This window comes from Bos grunniens, chromosome 11 (genome assembly GCF_055505025.1).
Source record: "Bos grunniens cultivar Pamir isolate PY7600 chromosome 11, Bosgru_T2T1.0, whole genome shotgun sequence".
Lineage (NCBI taxonomy): Eukaryota > Metazoa > Chordata > Mammalia > Artiodactyla > Bovidae > Bos > Bos grunniens.
Window position 1 is genome coordinate 9,777,205 of NC_141175.1, and position 19,857 is coordinate 9,797,061.

The window sequence follows — 19,857 nt, forward strand, 5'->3', positions numbered from 1 at the left end:
TGGGAAGTCATTGTTTAATGGATACAGTGTCTATCTGGAATGATGAGAAATGTTCTGAAAGTAGATAGTACTGATGGTTGCATAACCCGGCAAATATACATAATGGGCCTGAATTGTACACTTAAAAATGGTAAATTATATTTTGTGAATATTTCACCATGATAAAAAGAAGTATTAAAAAAAACAAACAAACACTGCTGCTGGGAGAAAATGGACTGGAGAGAGGCAACTGTGCTGTCACGGAAGCTGGTGTGCAGAGAGGAGACTGGTACTGACATGCAGAGCAAAGTGAAGCTGAGAAACCACAGGGGCCGAGAGAAACGAGAAGAGCTGCTTAATGGCTTCCCAGTCACATGCAGCCCAGCTGTGCTTCCTGCAGTGCATTCCGGCGAGATTCTCCCACACCCGTTCTGCGAATTACGTTATACTGGATCTGGACTGAGTGGATCTCCATCCCTTGCAAGGAAACCATCCCTGATTCAGGCAGGGAACACAGCTAAGATGCAGCCTGGAGACTCAAAATTTGAGGCCGCTGGATTCTAAAGCCAGACTACCTCCAGCTCCAGGAGAGCAGAGCAGTTGGCTTTTTCCTCCCCGCTCAGTGTCAGGCACCATGCCTGCCCCATGGTGGGAGCCTTCGACCCACAGCTGTTGAATTAGGGCTGAGAAACTCACCTGTGAGTCTGTAGAGTAGGTGTCTGAGCGCCATGGTCTCTCACCAAATGTATACTCAACTGAAACCTAGGGAACCAAGCCCCTGCATCCCCCTCATTGCTGATTTGAATGGTCAATTTCACTCTTCACAAGGACTTCTATCTAATTCACTGAACATCAGAAGAAGTTTATGCTAAAATTTCAATTTTACAGAATCCCAAGGACCCCTCTACAAACACCCAAGATTGACTGGGTTCCCAACAATATTCATCAAATCAAGTGTAAGAAAAATTGAACTGGCTTTCTCACGAACATAGGACACATAATATGGTTTTTAATTTGATAATACTCTGTGTTCATAGATGGGAGAAAACATCTCCTTCCTTAAAACACTGGAGTCAGAATCTCAAGAGATCCTCACACGGCAAAACTGGAACTTGTTCACTGCATCATTCCCAACCCTTGCAACCTCTATTGTTGTTCAGTCACTCAGTCATATCTGACTGTCTGTGACCCCATGGACCGCAGCACGCCAGGCCTCCTGCCCCTCAACCATCTCCTGAAGTTTTGCAACCTCTAGTACACGTCATTTCCAACTCGGGAAAACTAGAAATGACCTGATTTTACATAGGGAGGAAAATGGTTCCACAGATCATTGTTGATCACCTTACTGGTCTATCTATCACACATGGATTAAAATGGTAACTATATAACAAGAAGATACTTATAAAACACAGTTAAATGAAAAAGGAGGCATGCAAGAGTAAATATATAATTTGATTACAACCATGTAGAAATAGCACTTATAGCTATACAATTTGGAAGGTATCAAAGGCAGGTGAAAATACTTGCTGCAAGGTGGTGAAATTATACATAGAATTTTAAAATGTATTTAAAATTTACTTTAAAATATTTAAAAAGTCAGTTATAAACACACACACACAAACTGAGCTGGTCAATGAGCTGCCTCATCAAGCTGGGGATAACTGATGACCAGTTGGGGATTCTGTAAAGCAGGGTTTTTCCAAGGGTGGTTCTGGCAACAGTGGCATCAACATTACCTGGGAACTTGAGTTAATCCCGACTCACTGTATTTGAAACTCTGGGGATGGGGTCCAGCAATTTGTTTTAATAAGTTCACCAGGTGATTCTGATGCCTGTTCAAGCTTGAAAGCACTTCTCTCATGTATGTTCCCAGTCTGATATTCTGTGATTTCCACAAGTCTATAAAGGGTCCATCCTACACACCTATGTTGTCTCCCCCAAACACCACTCTCACTATTTATAAGCGCTCCATACTACTTACTAGATCAGGTTCAAAGCCTTCACCTGAGAGTCAACATCCTACTTGTGCTATCAAATTTCATCTTTCCTACTTTGGGTAGTTAACAGGGACTGTGCTTCTGTGCATCACCTCACACAGTCCTCCTGACAATCCTATAAAATAGATAATACTAATAAACCCCATTTCATAGATGAGAAAACTGAGGCCAGTCATACAACTAGTAAATGCTGGAACAAGAATGACTTCCAAACACAAACTCTTAGGCACCACTGAGGTTCAGTGATGTTTACAGAGATAATAAGTAAGGGAACTGGTATATGAAGCCAGGCCTGTCTGATTTCAAAGCCTACCTGCTGTGTAACCACTGAGCTCTTTAGCCCTATACTCTCTGCTGGGCAGGACCATGTGCTCATTGCCCTTCAAATCATCGTTGCCAAGAATCATGCTGTTTGCAAATATCCTCTATCTTCCTTGTCGCCAACTCACATCCCACAGCCTCCAGAAGGCCTTCCAGGCTGCTTCCCCGAGATGCCTAGCCAGAAGGGGTTGCTCCCTCCTTCTCCAACCCCCACCAGGCCCTGTCTGTGCACTTCTCACAATATTTACCAGTTCTGAATTAGTTATGCACACGCTTCTTCAGTAGAGGTGGTGTTGGCATGGTATCACCAGTGACTGACATAGAACACACACTAACCAAGTCAACCAGGGTGTCTTTTATGTGACTAAATTCATTCTTTAGATATATTATGTATCTTATCTGCCCAGCAGGAGGACAGTAGGAGCCTTAAAAACAAGGACCTAATCTTTTACTTAATGCATATTTCCAAGAATATACCTGGGCCAGGTACACAGTCAAATCTGTAATATATAGTTGAATTCAAGTAGAATGCTACTTGTACATGATTCCGGTACATAAATTTTTCTACTTTTTAAACCTGTAATTAATGTAGCTTATATTAATACTTTACAAATGGATCCCATCAACTCAGTTTTTGTAAATAGACAGAAATAATAAATTTAATGTTTTTAATAGTTAAATATTAACCAAGAGAATTTTATGAGCATATTTTCCTAAAAATTAGTTCAAATTTCCATGTAACTGGGGAAAAAACTCACAATTCTGTCTTTTAAAAAACTGAGGCTATGATAAAAAAAAAATGAGGCTATGATATATCTTCACTATTCCTCTTTTAAAATGAAAGCATACCCTTTTTAAAAAATCATAACACAAACCCCAATCTCTCTCATTAAGAAAAATATGAATATTTTCAATCCAGATATCTATTACCTACACAGACATTTATCTAGTCCAACACATATACTTGTAACAGGGGGGGAAAAAAGAGCTCGCAGATATTCTAACTCCTATCACATATCCAGAGATGAAGGGTACAGAAAAATTGGAATATGTATTATAATAATATTTAAACCTCAAAAACCAGATTTAGAAACTTTTAGGAACAAGATAACATAAAAGCTAAATGCTACCTTTCCTAATACATAAATCATTTTATTTAATTACATAACACCATGAACAGGGAAAAATACCAAGCCACAACATATTTTTAACACACTGAAAGGCACAGATTAAAAGTACGTAACAGTAAAAACACAACAGATAAAGATGATCGATATTACAGCCTTTCAATAGTCATTCATTCCCATCCAGCCCTTATACTGTACCCACATGGTCTAACGGTAAATATACAACAAAAGATCTGAAGAGCTTGGCGATCCTCTCTAAATCGAAATCAATGTACTACCACTGAACAGACAGTGTAAACTTACCAGCTCCACAGATCCATAATGTTTCCTACTGAAATCCCCACGTCTACAGCCTAGGTCTTCCGAGACAGAGCTGGAACAAAAATGCTTCATCAGTATTATACATAGCGATCTGGCCACAAACCTTCTGCAAAAATCCACTACCATTTGCAAAAAGGGCTGCTATGGAACAGGCTTGCCCAGCTCCTCACTGCAGGGGAGCCTCCTTGCAACAGACACAGTCCTCAGCAGCCATTGCAGAGCCCGGCTTTCATGGAGCCCTCAGTAAGAAGAAAAACACCCGAGTCATCCTTGGAGGTATAGGCAATGATTGAATTAAATATTTAGTCATTTGGAATCGATTGACATTTCCCAGGCTACTGGTGGTTTATAATTTCATTTCTGTATAACCAGAGGGGAGAGAAACCCTGCAGTAAACTTGAGGCAAGAGACAAAGCTTGCAATTATCTTTCGTTTAAAGAGAGCCTCTTTGTCCCAAATATTCTGCATAAAAATAACCAGCATTATGGGATGCTATCTAGGAGACATAAACTTTAAATAGGAGGAAAAAAAAAAACTTCAAAATTCTGGTAGGCCCCACCCCCCTCCCCTTTATGACAACATCACAATATGGAAAAAAGACTAGGACTAACAGAAAAATCTCAAAATCTAACTTCCAATTATATTTAGCTTTTTTGATGTGGCAGTAGCTAATACTTTCCTACCCCCTCCCCTTAAGAAATGCTTAAATCAGATAAGAAAAATCACATGCGTCTTTGAGGAAAAACAATTAAAACCAGGGCAAAATTGTTACTGCATTTGCATCTTGAATGCACAGTTACACACTCAAAAGACACATATCTTATTGAATAGTTGGTACAGAGAGGGCCCTGAGCAGTACTCATGAAACCACCAGAGATCCACAAATACAAACAGTTTTATAAGTTCTGTTCTAATATGTCATGCAAATAACTCTAATAAAACAGAAAATAAAATTTCCCAGGAATGACACATTTAATATATCCCAAATATTTGGGAGTTAACATGCATAGAAAGGTGCATTTAGTACCTTTTCATCCTTCCTTAAAAGGTAGGCTACATTTTCTAAATTACAGCCCTTCTGGCATGTTCAGAAAGAGACTGACTCTGATGCTTCACGGCCACAGAACTGACTCTCTGCCAGGACACTGTTTGATAGGCTCCAAGAAGGACAGCATGAGAGAAATGAGATTAGAGAGTCTAATGGTATTCCGCTTCCTCCATTTCACGGGGATGGCTGAGTTCATCGTATAGGAGAGATTTAACCTTTTGTAGTCCTCACTGCCTTAGAAGAAACCGTGCAACAAATTAATGAAGGCAGCTTGGAAGGGTGTCCTAGATACTTACCTAAGCTACCTTCCTGCTGCTAGTGACATGACTTTCTACTGAAAAATCTCTGAAAGAGATGTAAAAGCTTCCCTCCATGGCCAGCTCCAAGGTTAGCTATGTCCTCTACGCCCATTTTCTTGGCCCTTTTTGAAAACCCTCCTGGAGAATATTGCTGTTGCCTTACATAACAGTTTCAAGATCCTTCTCCAGCAGCCCTGAGTTACCAAGAGCAAGTGGGCTCCTGTAAGGGGTGCATCCACGCTCTTGAACAGGGGTTGGGCACAGAGCTGATGCTCAATGGTGGCTGACTGAGAGCTGTCTGCCTGGACCTCAGCCAACACCTTCAGTTAAGTCGGGCCCGTGACTCAGTCATCAACAGAAGCAGCAGCAGCGGTTTCTAACCCAAATGGCCAAAAACATGAAGAGAGCAGGGATGTGGGGATCTGGGCCCCTCCCTGTGCCGCCCTCAGAACCACAGAGGGGGTTCCGAGACAGTGCCAGCTTCCTAACTTTGCCAATGCCAACAGCCAGAAACACACAGAAAACAGGGTGATGACCCTACATCTGGAGCAACCGCCTCCTTAGAAGCCTCACTGAGGGCAGACGATGTCCTAGGAAAACAACCGAGAGAGATAAACAGAATATCTGCTGTGGGCTTCCCTTTTCCCCTTCTAATTACATTTCGTCCAGTACACCGCAGAGAGGGTGCTTGCTGATGACAGGGCCACGCACAACTGTAAGGGAGGCATTTCTAGGGCTACAGGAGGCACTCAAACCAGCCGTAGTAGAAAACCCACTCTCTTCCCCAACTCCCTGGCCCCTTGGCATCCAGCACAAGGGTTGTGTTTAGGAGGATCACCCAGAGCTCTAAGAGGAGCTTGGTTCTCCTCCAGGTCCCCAGAGTCTGGCCCATTGCTAGGCACAGAATGGACACGCAGTAAACGTTTGTTGTTTACTCACACATCTTTCGGATCTCACTAGCTGTTGCCTGATAGGGCCCCTAGTGATCACTGAGGCAGGCCACCTATTGACTTTCTCCCTGATAAGCCCCTGGATGTCACTCCATCAGTCCAGACAGTCCTGACCCAAGAGGCAGATATGGCCACATGCACACCAAAACCTCCTTCCTTTCCTCTGGGACTTGTCACTGGACTTCATCTCCTAGCCCCTCTTTCAGGGAGTGTGACCATGTGACTGATTTCTGGCCAAGAGAATACAGACCCAAGTGATATGCCATGGGCTCCCATGGGAAGCCTGCCTGCCTTCCCCGTGGCCAGCAAGAGAGGACCACAAGGACCCATAGGAAGGCAGAGGTTCGAGATGGAAAAAAGCCAGGTCTCTGAATGACCAAATGGAAGGTCATGCCTCCAAGAACATCTGTATTAGAATGTGATGTGAGCAAGAAATAAACATTTAGTTGTGTTCATCACACACATTTTGGGGTTTACCTGGTGAAGCCTCTGTGCTACCTGGACTAGTACAGAAGTTGGTATCTTGCACTGGGGTGCTACCATGGCAACAACCTAAAATATGTGGTGCAGGCTTCACGGGCAGGCAGCAGCCAGGGAGGAAATGGTCTCAGAGCCTAGAGAAATGGAGATCTCGGTTACACAGTAGCAAACTAGGTGATAAAACTCACACCTACAATAACTGAGGCGGTGGATCTGTGCCTTCTGAGCCTGCAGCCCTAAGGAATGTAGCTGGACAGGTCAGAGTGAGGCCATGGGCTGGCTCCTACTGACTGACCTTAGCAAGGCTTTTTACAAGGAAGAGATGAGCCCAGGTTAGAAGTGGATGTATTTCAAGCAAAGATAGAAGGGACTAGAGAAAGTCTTGAGACCAAGGGCCTCACAGCCTTGAGAAATTGCTGTTTCAGGACCCCACGCAATGAGAATTGTGGCCAGTAAAGTATGGGTAGAAATGCAGGGCACCTCTTCCAGACCAGGCCCATACAGGTTTCCCATGAATAATCCTGGCTCTCTTTCCTCGTCCACTGGCTCTGAGGATGGCTGTGAGAACCAAGAAGGATGAAGCTACACTATGAAGGAGCCCAGGTCCCTAAATGAAGAACACAGAAGAACCCAAGTAGGCAGACTCTCACTGGGCTGTGAGATGAGAGGACAGAACTTGTACTGCTTTAAGTCACAAAGATTCAAGGTTTATCTGTTACAACAGGTGATTTTATCTTCATAGATACAGCTCTCCACAGGCAACAGAAAGTACTGTAAGAATAAGCCCCACAGAATGTATACTGATAGAGCCATTATGGAGAACAGCAGGGAGATTCCTTAAAAAACTAGGAATAAATCTACCATATGACCCAGAAATCCCTCTAATGGACATATATCCTGAGAAAGCTACAATACTACAAGACACATTTACCCCAGTGTTCACTGTAGCACTATTTACAATAGCCAGGACATGGAAGCAACCTAGATGTCCATCTACAAATGAATGGATAAAGAAGGTATGGTACATATATACAATGGAATATTACTCAGCCATTAAAAGGAATGAATTTGAGTCAGTTCTAGTGAAGTGGATGAACCCAGAACATGTAATTCAGAGTGAAGTAAGTCAGAAAGAGAAAAATAAATATCATATATTAATGCATATATATGGAATCTAGAAAAATGGTACTGATGAACCTTTTTGTAGGGAAGATATGGTGATACAGAGACGCAGATGTACAGAATGGACTTGTGGACAAGTGGGGGGAGGAGAAAGTGGGACGAATGGAGAAAGTAGCATCAACATATATACACTATCCTGTGTAAAACAGATTGCTGGTAAGAAGTTGCAATATAATGCAGGGGCCCAGCCTGGCACTCTGTGATGACCTAGAGGAGTGGGATGGGGGACGGGAGGGAGGCTTAAGAGAGAGGGGATATATGTATAATTATGGCTGATTTGCACTGTCATATGGCAGAAACCAACACAACATTGTAAAGCAATTTTCCTCCAATTAAGAAGAAAAGAAGTCCCACAAAAAAGGGGTCATCAGAGGGCTGGTGGGCCAGGACAACTACTGAGGTCAGCACACTGTGGCCTCCCCTGCTGAACACTAAGCTTTACTGAGATGCAGCCACACCCTCTGGTGACAGGCTGTCTGTGGTTGTTTCCATGGTTCAGTAGCAGAGCTGAGAACTTGCAACAGAGACCTGCAGGGCCTGCAAAGCCCAAATCATTTATGCTCTGGCCCTTCCCAGAAAGTTTGCCCAACCCCTGCCCATAGACCCACGAATCCCTTTTGCTGGTATCAGCTCTACCCATAAACTGTGATTAGGATGCCAATGAAAATAGCAGTGTTTATTAGAGTCCATCAGAATCCCTGGGGGAGCTTTCTAGAAATGCAGATTCCCTGGCCCTTTTCCCAGAGGCTGTGATTCAGCCTGACTGAGATTTTAATAAGCCGTGGTGGTGATGCAGGTGGTTCACAGACAGTGTTTTGAAAAATACTGCTTTTCCAGATGACTCTGGAATCCCTGGGAAACCTGTTAGCCATTCTGTGGCATTTTTATAAGGAAGGACAAGGCCTTGATCAAGTTTTCCCTGAATGGGAGGAGATGTCACATAGTGCCTCAGGGCAAGGGCCTCAGTCACAGACAGGGGTTCTTAAGCCCCCTGGGCATTAGTTCCCATGTGTATAAAATGTGGCTGATCATATCAGTTATTTAACAGGGTTATACAGAATAAACTAAAAAGAGCAGATAAAAGTTTATTCTACGCATAATATCTATTACATGAAAACTACTCAATAAATGTTAGCTATTATTATTGCTCTTTTTATTAGTATGAATTCTTCTCTGGTTGTTAGAGAGTCCTGGAAAGTGGCTGCAGCCTACATGATTACTATTAATAACTTTTAAAGAACTTAAAACAAGATGCCTGTTTTTTCCCCGCTGTGGTAAAACGCGAGATCTGGGGCCAAGCAGCCCCCTAGGGCAGGGCTTAGGGCAGCATCACAGCCCAGCAGACCATCCCCTTCCTGAAAGTGTTGGCCTAGCAGTGCGACCTCACCTAGAAAATCCTTGGGCCTGAGAGCAGGTCACCAGAACAGGCAGGTGCAAAAAAGAACCAGTGGGTTCAAGTTCCTCATAGACAAGGTGGTCTGGCTCTAAATAGAACTTCTGTTTTAGCAAATTAACGTGTGAGGATGCCGGATCACGCTTTGCAAGCATGATTTGCAAGCATGTTACGTCTCTAAAGAAGGCCTGGGATGAGAGCAAAGATTTCCAGCCCCACACAGAAGCTAGAGAAATGACCATTATGTAAATCAGGATCCCAGAAAGCAGGACAATCCCCTGCAAAGAGTAGATGTTATGGAAACTGAAAAAGGCAGGGTGGGGAAAGGAAGCTGAAACTCAGCAATATAGTTCCTTACTCAAGTGGCCCGGAGATTAGTGACTGACCCTAACAACTGGCCAGACCCCACTAATCCAGGCCTCAGTCATCTCCAGCCCTGCTGGCAGAGTTAAAGCCAACAGAAGAATGAGATTCTTCCTGGATCAGCTGAAAGAAATAGTGAAAAGCAACAGGCTTACTAACAGCAGAGCTCAATGTCAAGAGTGCCAGGGCACCACCTCCACCCCCTTGATAAACAGATAGTAATAGACAGATGGAAGGGATCCCCCTATTTGAGGGACAGAGGAGCTGAAAAATGTGCCAGCTGACAGACTGAGGCTTAGAGGGAAAGCAGGGCCTCCTAACAACAGGTACTAGAATAGCTTATTGCACATAAGGGAGCAGTTGTCTCTCCTTCTGGAGATAATGACACAAAAAAGCAGAGCTGCAATTATACATTAACTTCTAATGATGAAATGGAAGAATCTCATCCTCTTTTGAAAAGATTTCAGACACCAGGAAGTAGGAAGTAAGCAAGAGGATTTCTGGAATGTTAGGGTCTCAGAAAAATCTAAGCCCCTGGATTCTTGCTCCAGACAGCATCCTGTCCCTCCACTGAGGTTCTGGGTTCCCAGCATCACATACTCCTGATCTTAAGTTTAACATCCATTAGCAAACTCCACCAATCATAAAGTGGTCAGACATGCCTGGATCTGAATGTCAGCTCCATGGCACAACAGCTCTGTAGCCCCTGGCAAGTTACTTATCCTCTCTGAGCCTGTTTCCTCATCTGTAATATGGGCTTAAAATAATCTGTTTCTGTGGGAGGATTAAAAGATATCATAAGGTGCTTAGCACATCTGACACATAAATAAAAGCTAGCTATTCTAACTGTCAGGGACCTTACCTACCTTGGTCATGACCATGCCCCATGTGCCTGGTTCAGAGCAGGCTGCTCCATGAATACTTGTTGCATTAATGAGTTATGAATTAATGATAACCTCTTAGGGCTTCCCTGGTGGCTCAGATGGTAAAGAATCCGCCTGCAACATGGGAAACCTGGGTTTGATGCCTGGGTTGGGAAGATCCCTTGGAGAAGGGAACAGTTACCCATTCCGGTATTCTGGCCTAGAGAATTCCATGGACAGAAGAGCCTGGCGGGCTACAATCCACAGGGTGACGAAGACTCGGACTGAGTGACTTTCACTTCACTTCTGCTGGTTTTTGCTCTTGCTGAATGCAGATGGGTTCCTGCCCCCTTCCCCCTTTCCCTCTTCCACCATCCATCTGCCATTGGATATTCTGACATTTCTTTCGGTATATTTGATGCTACTTCCACCATTATTCAGCCATCTTTCTCACTTTAATCTTCATTTCTGTAATATTATGAAATGCATTCCTCCTACAGTATTTCTGTGCCCACTAAGTTTCTGGACACAGACAGGTGTCCCCAGAACTTACTGGATTCTCTGCTATTACTAAAGTCTTGTGGTAATTCACTGCAAGTTTCCTTTCAATAATGACCTCTACCAGTGTCCTTAGAGTTCTAACTAAAAAACAGCAACCACACCAAACACTGGCGAAGACACAGAGCAACCAGACCACTCATAAACTCTGGGTAGAAATGTGCAAGGTAAGCCAAGCCTCTCTGAAAACCAGTTAGCATTTTCTTGTAAGATTAAACATGCAGTTACCATATGACCCAGCATTTGCACTCTTGGGCATTTATCCCAGAGAAATGAAAATATATATTCAAAATACCTATACACAAATGTTTACAGCAGCTTTATTCATGATAGCCCTAAACTGGAAAAAGCCTGGAAATCCTTGGAAGGGCCAATGGATAAAGCACCTGTGGTGCATGCACACACTGGGATGTCCCTCAGCCCAGAGAGGAACACAACACTGACAGATGCAGCAGCTTGGACAAGGTGCAGGAAGTCGTGCGGAGTGGAAAGGGCCAACGCTAAAAGGTTACATACTGCTGTGATTCCAGCACACAACATTCTTGAGGTGACATTCTCAAAAATTATAGAGGAGGGAGGTGGCTTATAAAAAGGTATGTAGTGATGGAGCCATTCTGTGTCTGTCATCTGTGATGATAAATAAATGAACCTACCCAAGACAAAACTGCATGTGACGCCAGGGAAATCTAAGGCCAGCAGATTGTATCAGTGACAATTTTCTGGTTGTGACTGATCCTGCACTAATGTTATTATGCCAGATGTTACCACTGGGGGAAACTGGGGAAAGGATACCTGGAATCTCTCTGTGTTTTTCTGACAACTACGTTATAAGAATCTATGACGCTCTCAAAATAAAAAGGTTAAGTTTAAAAACACGTGTATCTGAGTTGAAATTCTTTCACTCATCCCATAAACAGTTCCTGAGCACCTAAGCAGAAATAGATGCCTTTCTAGAACTCTCTTGCTTTTTCCATGATCCAGCAGATGTTGGCAATTTGATCTCTGGTTCCTCTGCCTTTTCTAAAACCAGCTTGAACATCAGGAAGTTCATGGTTCACATATTGCTGAAGCCTGGCTTGGAGAATTTTGAGCGTTACTTTACTAACGTGTGAGATGAGTGCAATTGTGCGGTAGTTTGAGCATTCTTTGGCATTGCCTTTCTTTGGGATTGGAATGAAAAATGACCTTTTCCAGTCCTGTGGCCACTGCTGAGTTTTCCAAATTTGCTGGCATATTGAGTGCAGCACTTTCACAGCATCATCTTTCAGGATTTGGAATAGCTCAACTGGAATTCTATCACCTCCACTAGCTTTGTTGGTAGTGATGCTTTCAAAGGCCCACTTGACTTCACATTCCAGGATGTCTGGCTCTAGGTCAGTGATCACACCTTCGATGGGAATACCAGACCACCCGATCTGCCTCTTGAGAAATTTGTATGCAGGTCAGGAAGCAACAGTTAGAACTGGACATGGAACAACAGACTGGTTCCAAATAGGAAAAGGAGTTCGTCAAGGCTGTATATTGTCACCCTGTTTATTTAACTTCTATGCAGAGTACATCATGAGAAACGCTGGACTGGAAGAAACACAAGCTGGAATCAAGATTGCTGGGAGAAATATCAATAACCTCAGATATGCAGATGACACCACCCTTATGGCAGAAAGTGAAGAGGAACTAAAAAGCCTCTTGATGAAAGTGAAAGTGGAGAGTGAAAAAGTTGGCTTAAAGCTCAACATTCAGAAAACGAAGATCATGGCATCTGGTCCCATCACTTCATGGGAAATAGACGGGGTAACAGTGGAAACAGTGTCAGACTTTATTTTTCTGGGCTCAAAAATCACTGCAGATGGTGACTGCAGCCATGAAATTAAAAGACACTTACTCCTTGGAAGGAAAGTTATGACCAACCTAGATAGCATATTCAAAAGCAGAGACATTACTTTGCCAACAAAAGTCCGTCTAGTCAAGGCTATGGTTTTTCCTGTGGTCATGTATGGATGTGAGAGTTGGACTGTGAAGAAGGCTGAGTGCCGAAGAATTGATGCTTTTGAACTGTGGTATTGGAGAAGACTCTCGAGAGTCCCTTGGACTGCAAGGAGATCCAACCAGTCCATTCTGAAGGAGATCAGCCCTGGGATGTCTTTGGAAGGAATGATGCTAAAGCTGAAACTCCAGTACTTTGCCCACCTCATGTGAAGAGTTGACTCATTGGAAAAGACTCTGATGCTGGGAGGGATTGGGGGCAAGAGGAGAAGGGGACGACAGAGGATGAGATGGCTGGATGGCATCACTGACTCGATGGACGTGAGTCTGGGTGAACTCCGGGAGTTGGTGATGGACAGGGAGGCCTGGCGTGCTGCGATTCATGGGGTCGCAAAGAGTCAGACACGAATGAGCGACTGATCTGATCTGATCTCTGATCTGATCTGAGCACCTAAGATGTACCAGGTACTGGGCCAGGTGCTAAACCCAAGATGTGTGGTCCCCACAGTCATAGCACTTACGGTTCAGTGGGAAAATATAAAGGACATTGGACTTCACAGAACAAAAAGTGTGCAAGCACATCACACCTGTGGGTAGCAAAGCTGGTAACTTGTACAACAGTCCCCTTTGTCCCCTTCTTAAGTAGCATATGTCGTCTTGGGATGTGGGTGTGCAGAGCAGAAGCCTGAAGGCTTGTCATTCTGCTCAGCTCAAGCCCCACCATCCATGATTTCCCTGGTGACACAGTGGATAAGAATCTGCCTGCCAATACAGGAGACATGGGTTTGATCCCCAAAGATTCCACATACCCCAGAGCAACTATGCCCACATACCGCAACTATAGCATAGCCCCTGCTCACCGCAACTAGAGAAAGCCTGCACAGCAACGAAGACCCAAGCACAACCAAAATTAATTTTTTAAAAGACCCACCATCCAGAAAACCTGGGAGCTGCTACTTACAAATGATTCCTACAAAGTGTAATGTCCACACGTCTGCTCCCTCCCTCTCCACTCTCTAGTGACCTTGGATTCTTTCTTATAAGGTCAAGGCTGAAGGGATTTCCAGCTGAGTATAATTTGGTTAGGGAAACACTGCTCCACAGGACACCTATACATGCATGACCACAAAGCGTTAAACAGAAACTCGTTTAAGAAGAAAAAATCAGCAGACAACATATGTTGCTGCAGACCTGCCTTGATCACCTGCAGATTTAACTTCTTTGGGGAAATCCCTCCAAAGTCTGTCTCCCTAGGTTCTCCAAGCTTCTCTTCTGAGATTGCCAAACTGTGCCTCCAGCTGTACCCAGACTCTGAAGGCAGGCATGCTGTCCAGAGCAGCATTTCTGAGCAGTACCCTGGCTAGCAGGAATCCTAGAGAACGGGAATCTCCCATCCTCACTACTCAGAGGGATAATTTTCCCTGAGTTGGTTAGAAATTCAGACTCTTAGGCCCCACCCCAGACCTAATGAGACAAAATCAGCATTTTAACAAGATCCCCTGAGGATTCAAATGCATGTTGAATTTTGAGAAGCACTTGATTCTGGTTCTCAAACCTAGTTGTATGTCAGACTCACCTGGATTTCATCTGTTTTATTATGAAATGGTTTAAGATGCAGAAAAATGAATATCATGAACAGTATAGATACACTGAAAACCCCTGTGTACCTGTCCTTGATCTCATTTTCATCTTTCTCTCCTTTGACACAATTTGACTAAACAATTTGGTTCATACTTCCTACTTATCTTTGACATTTGTACCATGTAGTCATAAACCATTTGCAGTATTGTTTAGCATGACTTTAAATTTTATACACTTGTATATCAAACCATGACTATCTCCCTGCAACTAGCTTCTTTGAACACTGTGCTTTTGAGGTTTGTACACGTTGATAGCCATAACTCTAGTCATTGACTCACAGTGCTGTGTAGCCTCCTGCTGTGTCAATATCCCACTGATCCTCCATTCTCTTACAGCTGGACATTTCATCAGTGATCATCTCCCATACTCAGCCAGCCAAGTCCTTCCATCTCATGGGTCCTCACTATTTGATGTCCAGATTCCTATAACAGCCTCATCAGTCTTCCAGCCACTTCAACATACAATTTTAGGGTGGAAGAGACTTCCAGAAATGTCCAGAGACTTTCAGGTCCAGAGACTCAAGGATCACTTGGTGTCCAACCTGCCACCTATGGTAGTGTATTCTCTACCAGATACTTTAAATATGGCTAACAAGTCTCAATTACACGCTATCGTTGTTGTTATTGTTTAGTCTCTAAGTCATGTCTGACTCTTCTGCAACCCCATGAACTGAAGCCCACAAGGCCCAGGGCACTCCATTCTCCCTGTCAAACAATTTTGTTTCTTTTTTTTTTCTGTATTGAATTGAAATCCATCACACTTTAATTGCCACCAGTTGGTCCTATGTCTTCACCCTTTCACTTCTTCTTAATTTCCTTATGATCACTTCCACACCCCGGTCAGTGGTCCTGTCTGGCCCACTCTCTCCTCATCTCAGCAATCCAGCCACACTGCCCTTCTTCCTTTCCTTTAGCCTGCTGAGCATTTTCTCATCTTAGGACCTGGAAAGCTGTCTACAAACTGCCTCTTCTGCTTCTTCTTCTGGACTTTACCCCTACTCCCCAGACTAGAAATTATTAATACAAAGAGGATACTGGATTAACATCTGCCACCCCTACTAGAATATAAGCATCCACAATGACAGGTTCTCTGTTGGTTTTGTTCAGTGCAAAATCCTGACATGTTACATAATTCCTGGCACAGATATTAGCTCTTAGTGGGGTTTTATTGAATTATGAATGAATGAGTGAATGAGTGAATAATAGTCAGCCAGCCAATCCTTTGGGGCCACATAAAACAAGATCACTTCTACAGGAAAGCCCTTCAAATGTCTAAAGAAAGCCACCAGGTCCCCTAGGATTTTCCTTCTTTGCAAGGGGCTGGGAGAGACACAGGAGGGTGAGACCAGCCATACGGATAGGGACCCAGAGAAGAGGCAGGGCGAGCACAGGGACCACGTCATAGCTTCCTCAAGGATCAGGCCTGGAGAGACACCACCAGGCGCTCACAAGTCCGCTGTCGGCTGCTGCTGGAAGTGAGCAGCACTGTACAGCATGTTTGTGAAATTCATTTCTGAGTCAGACCTGAAAATACTGTAAATGTTGCCACAGGTTAATCTCAATAAATTTACTTCAGAAGTGAATACAATGCCAGTAATATGAGCAAACAAAGAAAATGCTGTGGGGGCCATCACAGTGAATACATTGTGACATCATTCACTAGCCATTAGCTGACGATGAGGCTGGCATTTCCTATGTCTAGTGGCTGGCATCCTTCAATAAACAGGTAATACAATTAAGTGCAACAGATCACACTGTAACATTACAAAGTGGATCAGCTGCAGGTGTCAAACTTATCCAACTGTGAACTTAGGATTCTTGCATTTTATTGCATGTAAATTATAGTACAATAAGAAATTACTTAAAAATGTTATACAGAGTAAAAAAGAAACTCTGATCCTAAATTTAAATAAATTAACATCTGTATGTATAGAGAAATTCCATGTGCATAGGGTTGCCTGATATTTACTCAGCCCTGTGATAACCCACCACTCATTTACTGCCTGGTTTTTGGCAAGAAACAGCCTTTCATGGGGCCTCAGTTCTACAGCTGTAAAATGGGGCTTGATTTATGAATTAATTCAACAAATACTGATAAACATGGGACAGTCCTCATGGGGCTGTTGGATTTAAAGAGAAAACACACATTAGCATGGTGAATAGTCTGAGCACAACAACTACTTGAAGAAACAGAGATTGTGCATCCATGTCTTTCATTAGCAAGAAGGTATGTGCATTTGAACAATACAAAGAAGAAAAAAAAGTCTCTTTGTGGAAATCCAGAGATAAGCTAGGCTCTCTTGTGATCAAAAATGCTCTAACTTTAAGAAATAGCAGTTAGGGAGGAAAAACTTTCCCTTTACTCTTCTATGTTCTGTAGCTGATGCCTGTGAATTAAGTTGACAAAAGACAGATGAACAGAAGAAAAGGCATACAAATTTTATTTCTAATTTTACATGCACAAGGGCTGCACAGAAAAGAAAACCCCAAATAGCAGTTAGACTCAGAGACTCATATACCATTTAAACAAAGGGCAATAAATTATGGAGAAGTGACTAGACATAAAAAAGGGGGCCAAATTTGGGGATTCTGGGAGGGTCAGTCATGGGAAGGGAGCCACATGGGGGAAAGCAATGATAGATAGGGTTACTTAGAAAGGTTTGTTTATGTAGACTCACCTTTGTGCAGTCTCTGTCTCTGGTAGCAAGGGCTGTTCTCCTCCTCTTCGTAAAGAGAGGGGAGGGGGTACCTTCACATAGAGAAATTAATGCCCTGCTTTTAGGCAGATGGGGGAGGACAGACAGTTCCTATATCTGCCTTTTCTCAGCTTCTTTCAGCTCAAAATAATCTTTATGCCAAAGTGGCATTTTTGGGGTGGTGTATCTTCATCTGCTTTACAGCCCCTATCAATATGTGAAAAATTCTTAGTCTCAAATGTAGAGGTAAATGCTTGTGGAACTGACTAAATTTTCCCTTGAAATAACCTAGGAGAGGGGGAAGGCTCCTCCCACTGCTTTTTAAATGACCTCTGTATTTTATTCTAATTTTTAGGACCAATTTAGGTCCCTTGTTATTTAGTCAGTCATGTCTGATTCTTTGTGACCCCACAGACTGTAGTACATCAGGCTCTTCTATTCTCCACTATCCCTGAAATTTGCTCACATTCATGTCCATTGAGTCGGTGATGCTACCAAACCATCTCATTCTTTGCCGTCCCCTTCTTCTTTTGCCTTCAATCTTTCCCAGCATCAGGGTATTTTCCAACAAGCTGACTTCGCATCAGGTGGCTACTCCATACTTACTTGTGCTCTGTTTTTCTCCAGATACATTCAGACCATGTGCTGGAAGAAAAGCAGCTTACTCTGTGCTTTTAAGGTCAAACTATATTTGTGAAAGATTTTCTAAAATGTTAACTTCACCAAGGTACTCTGATCCTGAGACAGTCTACAAAAATGAGACTTTGAGACCAAGGATGAGAGAGTAGAGAGGGTGGGCGGGGGGGGGGGGAATGTTCTTCAAAGAAAGCAAAATAGCAAAATAATAGATAGACCAAATTCACAGAAATATAGAAGGCAAAAGGATTTTAACCAAGAACATTTGTTAATATAGGAGATGACAGGAAAACAACCAGCCTCCATCCAAAGCCAAATGGGATTTATAAAAATGAGGGTTAGTTTAGGTGAATTTAGGGCATGGCAGCCTGAACTATTTCCTTCTGCTTCTTATAATCAATGATTACAAAGAGTCCTACTATCTACCACTATTTATAGTGTGCCCTCATGGTGTACTGTACTGTACTTTGAGATGAGGTGAGCACCAAAAATGGGTTGCTGGCCCTTGAGGACTGTAAAATTTGAAAGAATAGAAAATGCGAATAGTCAAAGGAATAAAATTTTTAGTAATGGCATAACCTCCTTGAGGAAAAATGATTGCTGTTAGTGACTGTTCCTCCAGGGGATGTGGGGCTCAGTGGTGCAGCTTCCATTCCCAGAAAAGGACCAGGACATCCTGGCAGAGGGACACCATACTCCTCCCTGACTTAGATCACACAGAGCAGCAAGGCAGCACTGAACCTTAAGCCACCCTTGAAAGGTGAATGTGGGTCCACATTCGTCTCCCTTCCATTTGAGTCACTCACCTCCCTGGGGACCTCCCTACTCCTGTACCTTCAAATACTGCCTCTATGCTAACCCAAAGCAAATCTCCAACTCAAAACTTTTTCTCCAAGTGCAAGTTCTGACTTCGAACTGCTGGACGTGGTTCTGTGAACCCCCTGGGAGCCCCTAAAACATAACATGCCCCCAGGCACCCTCACTCCCACTCCTCACTCACATCTTGGTCAGCAGCACTGCCATGTTTTTCCTACTCACTTGAGGTTCAAGTTCAGGGTCATCACCCAGATTTTCCCCCATATCCAACATCTAATCAGTCTCCAAGCCCCGGTACAGGCCTGCACAGTGTTGCTTTTGACTGGTGCATGTTTGTATGTGTGAATTTGTATTTCATTATTTTTAAAAATTTTAGTCATGCATATTTTTGGTGTCCTTTTTAAAATTTATTTTTATTTGGAGGATAATTGCTTTACAATGTTGTGTTGGTTTCTGCCACACTACAATGTCAATCAGCCATAAGTATACATATATAAGTATACATATATCCCCTTCTTCTTAATCCTCCCTCCCATTCCTCACCCCATCCCACCTGTCTAGGTTGTCACAGGGAGCTTAACCCGGTACTCTATATGTCATTCTTTGAAGAGATAAAGCTCACTTCCTTCAAAATTCACAGAGTCCAAAGGGCCATACAGGAGAAAGTCTCTCGTCTCCTCCCTCTTGGCCCCACCCCCCTCTCCCATTTCCTCTCCCCATCAGTAGCCTCTACTGTTTGGTGTGTGTCTGCCAGAGATGCTGTGTGCACTTACAAAGAAAGAAAAACATATATTCCTTTTTGTCTTTGGTAAATACATCAGTAGTAAACCATTCACAATTCCATTCTTTTTGTTATTTTTTCATTTAATGTACCTTGACAAGCTTTCCAAATCAGTACCAAAAGAGCCCCTGTAATTTTTTCTTTTGGCTACATACTATTCCATTGAGTAGACACACCATATTTTATTTAACCAGTTTCCTAGGTAAATGGTTTTAAACCTTTTGCTACTACTAATAAACTGCAATGCATAACCTGTACATGCCATTTTGCACTTGAGGATATTTCCAGAATTATACCATGTCTCGTAGTCCTTTGTCCTCCTTCTCCTTTTCATTTCCTTTCTCTGCTTTAGCTTAGACCTTCATCATTGCAGAAGGCTCCTAATTGGCATCTTTGTTCTATTATCTTTAACTTCAGTTCGGTT

At 43.1% G+C, this 19,857-nt stretch overlaps 1 protein-coding gene across 13 annotated transcripts in view; it reads right to left on the bottom strand.

Annotated features, from left to right (window-relative positions):
• Window positions 1-19,857, bottom strand: part of GARNL3 (GTPase activating Rap/RanGAP domain like 3) — a 164,738-nt gene that overhangs the window by 114,493 nt on the left and 30,388 nt on the right. For 9 of the 13 annotated variants that reach the window (XR_015136314.1, XR_015136313.1, XR_015136312.1 and 6 more), the window contains one exon: window positions 3,728-3,797. The exons of the other annotated variants lie outside the window; for them this stretch is intronic. Coding sequence is in view for 4 of the 9 variants with exons in the window: in XM_086325055.1 (XP_086181181.1) it covers window positions 3,728-3,797 (70 nt within the window). In the remaining 5 variants the exon portion in view is untranslated. The remainder of the gene's footprint in view (window positions 1-3,727; window positions 3,798-19,857) is intronic. 13 annotated transcript variants of the gene reach the window in all.